Here is an 8,262-nt window from a genome sequence, read left to right as displayed (position 1 = left end):
TATCTCTTTGGCCCCCATTCTACTCCACCCTAGATACCCACCCCACCCATGTGTGGCACCACCGCCACCAGGCCATCCCCTTTACCCCCAAAGAAACCCAAACAGCTCAGAAGTGCATCAATCGACCTTTAATGTCCAAAAGAGGCGTGGATGCAGAGCACAGGAGATGTGGCGGGGTCTCAGCCCCTGCTCCAGAAATGAGGGAGAGAGGAACACAAACCAGACGTTTCCAACTGGCCACACAAGTCTGGGAGGGCAGGGGGAAACGGATCTGGACATTCATAAAAAAATAAACCTAAACTCAAGCACTCAGTCTCATGCCCACCACAGGGTTTGATACAGGGAACTCACTCACCATCCCAGTCCCCACCCTCCCCTGTTAGCATCAAAAAGAAAGCTCAGCACACACTAAAGGCTTGAGAAGGGGGCATTCTCCTGCCTCCCCACCAACCTCTAGGATGGACTTGGGAAAAAAAAAAAGAGAATGAGCTGGATCCCAAACCCCCTCCACAGCATCAACCCTACACATGAGAGTGTTTAATGCGATTCACAAGAATCAACAGCTCAATCAGTAATGACTCCCCCCACCCCATCCCCCACCCCATCCCTGTTTGATCCACAGACAAGATTTCCCGAGCACTCCCCTTGGAATCTCCTCCCACTAGCGGTCCTGCTCCATCCCCTAATTCCTGGCTTCACCACTGCAAGACTGACCTCCTCCAAAGTTCCCCCAAAGCCCCTCAACAGCCCTTTATCACACTTCCACCCCTGCCTCCCACAAGAGGCTGCCACCATTCACAAAGTCACTTTCCCTCTCCACTGAGACCCAGCTCCAGGATGGATGGTAGCATGACCTCATCCTGGACTATCCTCCTAAAGCCTTCCTGGGAGCAGACAGCCATAGGGCAAGCAGTGTCTAGGCCAGATGGCTGAGGGGGGGTAGGGGGATACCCGTCTTCACCCCCAAAACAGAGGCCCCCAGAGGTTTTTAACATAAAGGCCTACTCGTCTACCCATACACCCTAGAGATTCCACAGTCCTGCCCCTCCCTCCCCTCTACCCCAAACCAAGATATACACACACTCACACACATATACACAGAGGAAAATCAAGGGACACATTGATTTGGTTTGATTGCTAAGACCTAACTAAGAACTAGTCACCAGAAATTCCCTTGCCAGCCAACTACCAGGGGCTGCTCTAAGAGAACTCCAGAGGAATGAGAAAACAGAGAGCTAAGCAGGGAGCAGACAGAAGGAGAGAAGAATGAAAAGAAAAAAAATCAAGCTAATCCTACCCTCAACATCCTCCTAGCGTGAGCTCTGGCAGGAAGAATAAAAGAATAAAAGACACAGCCCTCACTTAGAAACTCTTCTGACAAAGACAGCAAGATAAGTCTGCTCCCCACTCCCACACACCACAGACAAACACGTCTCAGGGCCCCTTAAAGAATCCAGCCCCTGCCCCACCCTCTGCCCCAAGCCGTGGAATCACAGTTCAGTGGAATATTCTCCCTGGTACTAGATCAATCCCCCTACCCTCCTTCCTATCCCTCTCTCCTTGTCAATCCTAACACTGCAGCCTCCCTGGCCCTCCCAAAGCAGCATCCACCACCAGGAAGAGGCAGCTGCACAGTTTTAGTTCCACCTCCAGAAACCTATTTCTTTTCCCCAGCCCTCCTAGTCTTACAGGCTTTGTTGAGGGCTTTTTATTTGTATAGGGAGAGAAAGAGAAAAGAGAGGGGTGGGAGAGATTTCCTAGTGCAATACAACCAAAAAAAAAAAATTTAAGTCTTGAAAAATAAACATAAAGCAGCCTTCTTCCCCAGGCAACTAAACAGAAAGAAGTTTGGTTTTGTTTACTGCGACATACACATGAAATCGAGTATACAGTCCATGCAGTAGCACAGCCATTGGAGAGGACATCCTGATGCTGGCCCCAGTGCAAAACAGTCCCAGCAACGCCGCCTGCTTGCCATCACTGCCGCCGCCACTGACACCTTCACTGCGGCCACCTAGCCTGACTTGAAGAGGAGGATTGCAACTTGACCCAAGTAAAAATAGATGAAGTGCTTTGTCTCGTGTGTAACGTAGCTGCCAAAATTTCGGCCCACGATACAATGCCAGGTAGGGTTATATTTCTTGTCAAATTCCTAAAAGAAGAATAAAAAAGAGAAAAAAGGTGATTAGGACAGCTGGAGGATGAGAAATTAGAATGAGAGTCTGATTAGTTTAGCTGTCAGCCCCACCCCGCCCCCAGTCCACGGCCTCGGTCCTCTGAACCTCAGGAGCTCAGGTTCTAAGGTTGGCTAGGACACGCCTTCATTAATAATGGAACACCACAAAGGCTCCGTTATTTCCCTCTAGCACTTTACACCCTGATCATCTCTCATTCCTCTAGCTACCTTGCTTTTCAAAAGCCCACCCCACAATTCTTCAGCAAGGGAATCAGAAAAGCCAGTGGAATAAATGACCACTCCAGTGTCACGCAGCATTGAGCAAAAGAGGAGCAAGCCTCCCTGCCTTGCCACTTGCTACCTCTCATGTTACTAGACCAGCATTTTCCAAATGCCAAAAACCAAGACACTAGAGCAAAACGGGGAACAAAAGTACCCGGAGTACTTGCAGGAGTACCAGGAAGCAATTCTGTGTAAGCCAACATTAAAGACACCCCAGGGTGCCAGGCACTATGTGGGCTGTAAGCACCAGAAAAAGACCTCAACCATGAGATCAAGGCAATTCCCTCACTTCTCTCAGGGGTAGAACAAGTTCAGCACCAAAGCCAGCTCAGAAATCCTCACGACCTTATCAGACAGACCTTCCCACTCTGTGGACCCAGCAGGAAGCAGATGGCTCAGTTCTAGATGCATCCTGCCATGGCTGTGAAAGGACAGCAGCCCTCCACCATGGGCCCAGCAATGCTGCCAACCTTGGGGCTCGGGCCCCTAGGGGCTCAACCTGCAACTTGTTTAGCCTCCTCACAGCCCCCATACCACGTAACTCCAAAAGGTATAGGAAACAGTGGAAAGGGCGTGGGTCACCACACTCAGCTTTATTCCTGACTGAAGACCCTGTGTAACATAGGAGAGCCATAGTTGCTTCCCCATTTCCCCCATCAGCAAAACGAGAAAGCGATTCTTCTGGCCCTAAGAGTCCATGATTCTACATTCTCTCCCTGAATAGAACAGAAAAACCATCACTCAACAAGGAACCAGCACGCCTAGCAGCCTTGCCAGCTCTGCACCCCCTGGCTACACACACAGAAAGAAAAAGTCTCTCAGGACCCCAGTTTCCTCTTCTCATACCACCCATACAGAAAGGAAAGAGTTCTGTAAAACTCAAGGACACTCTACCACCTGTATGGACCAGAATGCCATGGCTCTTAGGCATCCTTGGGATACCAGAATTAAGAGTATCAAAGACTGGGACTATGCCACCAATGGACATGGACCCTGATTGGGAATCAGGGACCCTGGGGACCACCTTTCACCTCTAGCTCAGCAGCTTCCTCACTATATATATGTTAACTATATCCATTCACCCAGGAATTCTTCAGGGACTAAACCTATTGCCCCAGTAATGCTCATCTATTAAAAATATATATATATATATTCAAGCCCACCCTTTCCTCAAGAAGGTAGGGAGAAAGGGACGATTTAGTACGTGAGTCCCTTTTTTTTTGGCCGCGCAGCTCGGCTTGTGGGATCTTAGTTCCCTGACCAGGGACTGAACCCGGCCCATGACAGTGGAAGCACCAAGTCTTAACCACTGGACGGCCAGGGAACTCCCCACCTGAGTCCTTTTAAAGAAAAGGAAACCTCCTACATAATGAGAATTACTTATAGGGCTATCCCACTTTAAATGATGCAGCTCCCTGAAAATTTGTATATGATCTTATGTTATCCATTCAAACATCCTTGATCTTCATTTTAAATAGTTCTGAATTGGGACAGTTATATTTAATCCTGAAGCTTCACTCCCCATTGCTTTTGCAGTCACATAACTATCTGTAAAACATACACACAACCCCGGCAGAGTTCCTATTAAGAACTCTTAAGGTAAATGCTTTAATAAATAAGAATCATCCCCTAATTTATCTCCTTTGCAAGTTCGTAGGGTTCTGTTTGCATGGAATATACCTACTTTCCTATACCCCCAGCTCCAGCCCTCCCTGGGGCATAGCTCAGCTATCCATCCCTACCCCTGACCACCAACCACAGCTCTCCCAGCACACCTTCTTGATATAGGCAGCAATGTCCTTCTCTATGTTGTACTTCTCCATAGCCTGCGTGGCGCAGTCAACGGCATCTTGTTGCATGTCCTCAGACATGTCTGCGTTCTTGATCACTGCCTTCCGGTCAGACATCGTGACACTGCAGAAGAAGCAGAGAGGTGAGGCTGCAATCCCATGCTCTGGGCAATGAACACTAACAGCTGGGTGTGGGGCTGGGAGAGGAGAGCACAGAAGATGAGGCCAATAGAAAACACAGATATGAGGCATTAGAAAAGGGAGCTCCTAAGATTTTAGCAGAGACATGGTCGCCAAGTCTGGGAAACACAAGGTAAATAATTAAAAAAACATAATAAGCCATCAGTTTTTATCACATGTAAAATGAGGCTTTTCCAACTCTAAATTTATCTATTTCCAATATTTTGAATAGCACCAATAGCCAAGATGTTACAATATACCATCTACCAGCTGTGTCCTTGGGCAAGTTGCTTAAACTTTGTGCTCTCATTCATCATCTTAAAATGCGGACTTGAGTTAACCTCAGGGTAAACCCGGTGGTGTAACACCTGAATATAATAAGCCCTTGATTTAATGACCATTATTGTATCATTGGTATCAAAGTGGAAAGATGAATTAGGTCTGACTTCTGGTCCGTGGACAAGTTACTTAGCCTTTCTGCATTTGATTACCTCTATTTTAGCAATGAGGATATCTCTATCAAGAGTTGTTGTAAGGATTAATTAAGGTTATATGAGAACACTGCAAACAAGGACAGTCTATACAATGGTCTCGCCCGTTAGCCAGATTCAGCCTGCTTTTGTAAACAGTTTCATAGGAACACACTACAACGGCAGAGTTGAATAGTTGTAAGAAACTATATGGCCTGTAAAGCCAAAAATATTTACTATCTGGCCCTTCACAGAAAAAGACTGTCAAGCCCTAGGCTACCAATGCCCAGTGGTGACAGAGACAACAAAAGGTAAAGAATTATTATTTTAATAGTACTGTTTCATATCCCCACTATCTAAGACACTGCATTCATCCTATAGCAACCAGAGTTCCAGGGCTCACCTTGCATGGTTCCCTCCTAGGATGACAGGAATTCCAAGAGGGCTGGCCACGGCCTGCCTAGCAGTCTATGGCGTGTGAGGTGCTTTGCAGGAAAAGAGATGAGCTGCAAAATCCTACCCTCTGTCCTTGACCACAGTCCCATCACAGAGAGCAGTAACAATCCACCCCCACCTCATGTGCTACTCCCCCAAAGCGCCACTCTGTGGCCTGCCCAGTGGATAAGAGATGTTGTCGTTGCAGCCCTATCTGATACCAAGCTACACAGGGACCTGACTGCTCAAGGAGAGATCCCTGGTATCATTCCAGGCCACCCTGATCTGAGTCCACGCTAGCCTGTGGGCTGGGTGGGCTGAAAAGGGAAGCAGAATTCATGACTACTTCTTCAGCCTGCACTAGATGCAAAGGAGGCATGCGTGCCAGTTGCTAGCCAGGCGACCCTTTACTGCATCCGGGGCACCTTTGTCTCACACTGGCAAATTAAGCAGGGCTGGTTCCACTTCTGCAAAGGCTGGCAGAGCAAAGGGTTAGTGCCCCAGCACCCTGTGCTCCCGTACGCCCGAGAGGGAAAGTCAGAGCCTCAAGAGGAGTCTGCGAGCACCAGCTGGGGCTGAGGAAAGGGTCAGGAACACCCTGTTCAAGGCCTAGTTGTCTATAGGACCTGGGGCAAACCAACGTCTTCTTTGTAAAAAACAATGGCTAAAATAAGATAAATGTGGCAACTTCAGTGGGTTTGCACAAAGGTGCAACAGCAGCAGCACAGGGAGAATGTTCTATTACAAGGCTCGCTAAGTGTGAAGAAAACTAGTGTCACCTGGTGGCCTATCCCAGGTTACCACTCGGAAGGGGGCACTGTTTACAAATCCAAGGGTGGGGTGGGGCCTGATTAAAGTATGAAATCAGCACCCGTTTTCCCAGCAAGCTCACCTGCCCCACTGCCTCATTCCCAAAGTCCAAAGAAACAACTTTGTCACAGTAATTAAAACCACCTCACCCTCCAGGAGAGCCTGCAGTTACATAACGTTCGTCTTGTGACTACAATGCCACGATTCTTCACCCCGGACCCCCCAGGCGTCTGAGAGGTGAGGCCTAGCCCCAGTCTCCCCTGTCCAAGGTGCCAATGAGAAAAGGAAAGGGAGGGGCCAACGTAGCCCCTCCCCCCCGGGGAAGAAAAAAAAAAAGAAAAAAAAAGCAAGGGACCTGGGCCTCCAGATTGAAGGATGACCACAGGGCCCCAGGCCAGCTGCCTCGGTCACGAGCCAGGGGCTCCTCTGAAAAGCGAAAAGGGCACTCCAGGACAGCTCACTCTCCTCTATCCCCGGCCCTGCGACAAAAAGACCAAGCCTCCGAACGACACGACCCGCCCTCCCCAGCCCCCAACACGCACAAACGCTTGTATTTCCTCCCTTCGGATCCCCAAGGGGCCGTCTCCCTCCACCACCCCATCCTCCAGTGGGCTGCGATCCCGAAGGCCGGCACCTGGGCCAGGAGAAAGCCTCCTCCCCCCGGACCTCCGCCCGGCCGGCCGCCCTCCCCCGTCCGGCCTAGAGCGGCGCCGGAGTGACTGGGCGTCCTCGCTGCAGGAAGGACGCCCCAGAGGGTGGCGACGGCGGGACGAACCGCGTCACGCCCGAGCCCGCTCCGCGGCTCTCCCTCGGCCCAGACAGCAAGGGCCTCCGAGCGCGCAGGGAGATTCCGGGGGGCGGGAGGCCTCACCTCTGCAGCCGGGGGCCCCAGGGTCGGGAGGGCACAGGGTGGCGCAGCCCTGAGCAGGAGAGGCGCCGGGGGCGTCACGCCGAGGCCAGCACTGCTCTGGGCCGCCGCCCCGGGGCAGCCTCCACCCACCGCTCACCTTTACGGAGGCGAGTCCGCGCAGGGTCCCGGGGGAGCAGGGATGGCTTGAGGCAGAGCGCGGGCAGGGCGGTGTCCCCTCGGCTCCTCTGGCAGCAGCCACCGCCGCCGCCGCGGTCTCCGGCTCCCGCAGGCCCGGGCCGAGCACTCGCGCCGCCGCCCTCCGCCCTCGAGTTTCTCCCGCCGCCCGCGCTCCGCCTCGCGCCCGCCGGCCCGCCTGCCAGCTAGCCAGCTCCGCGCTGGCACGTCGCAGCTCTGCTCCTCTTTGCCTCGAGCTCGGCAGACGCACGACCCCCCGACTGAAATAGCGCCCCGCCCCGCCCCGCCCCCCCCGCCGCGCGCGCCGCCGTCCGCGCTCCCCATTGGCTGGGCCCGTTCGGCCCCGCACTGCGGGCTTCTCCCCGCGCCGCTCTCGCCCCACATCTTGTTTCCTCCCACAATGCCTCGGGGCGGAGGGAGGGGGGTGGGGAGGGGGAGCTGGGAAAGGTTGGGGGAGGGAGACGTGGCCTTCGGAAGAGAAAAAAAAAGTATATAGACCCCTCAATCCAGGGCTGGAGAGGCCAGGCCTAAAAAGGAATAAAGAGGCCGGGTTCAAGGAGAGAGAAAAAGAGGGAGGGGCGTAAAGACCCCAATTCGAAGAAGAATAAAGGAAGAGAGTGGGATGGAGATTTCAGATCCTGGGAGCCCATGGGGAAGGAGTAGAGATCCTAACCTTAGAAAGAGGAAGGGGAAGGAGGTGAAGTCATCAGCTTTAGAGGAAAAGACAGGACCCCTTCCATCCCCCCAAAACTGTGGGAAGGAGAGGACAGCCAGCCCTACGGAGAGGTAAAGCCATAAACAGCCCCAGGGCTCCCCTCCTCTCACTTTCTGGGAAGGCCCCTTCCCCTTCCTGCTCTGCCTTTGTTCGGAGTCTCAAGGCCACAGGACCTAAACTCCCAGCTGGGGCCCCAGATGCTGTTTATCTTCAAGAGCAATGGAGGCAAACCCTAAGCGCGATTGTGAGAGGGGAGGTTTGTCTTTGATACACAGGCCCCTGGAAGAGAGATGAGAGTAAGCCATTTCCAGTCAGTCTACCTGTCTGGTTAGACAGGACTAGAGGGGGAGTGAATAGCA

The 8,262-nt window shown here is 52.2% G+C and overlaps 1 protein-coding gene across 1 annotated transcript; it reads right to left on the bottom strand.

The window, feature by feature from the left end:
* Positions 1–113: 113 nt before the first annotated feature.
* On the bottom strand, positions 114–7,442 carry DYNLL2 (dynein light chain LC8-type 2). Its single transcript, XM_082441168.1, has 3 exons — positions 7,151–7,442; positions 4,234–4,372; positions 114–2,152 (listed from the first exon to the last, which is right to left on the bottom strand). The coding sequence occupies exons 2-3, from the start codon at positions 4,363–4,365 to the stop codon at positions 2,015–2,017; spliced, it is 270 nt and encodes an 89-aa protein (XP_082297294.1). The 5' UTR covers positions 4,366–4,372; positions 7,151–7,442; the 3' UTR covers positions 114–2,014.
* Between the last annotated feature and the right edge of the window lie 820 nt (positions 7,443–8,262).

This window comes from Balaenoptera physalus (assembly GCF_965194825.1).
Source record: "Balaenoptera physalus genome assembly, chromosome: 20".
Taxonomy (NCBI): Eukaryota; Metazoa; Chordata; class Mammalia; order Artiodactyla; family Balaenopteridae; genus Balaenoptera; species Balaenoptera physalus.
The sequence above is the reverse complement of the archived record's forward strand: the minus strand, read 5'-3'. Positions and strand labels throughout refer to the sequence as shown.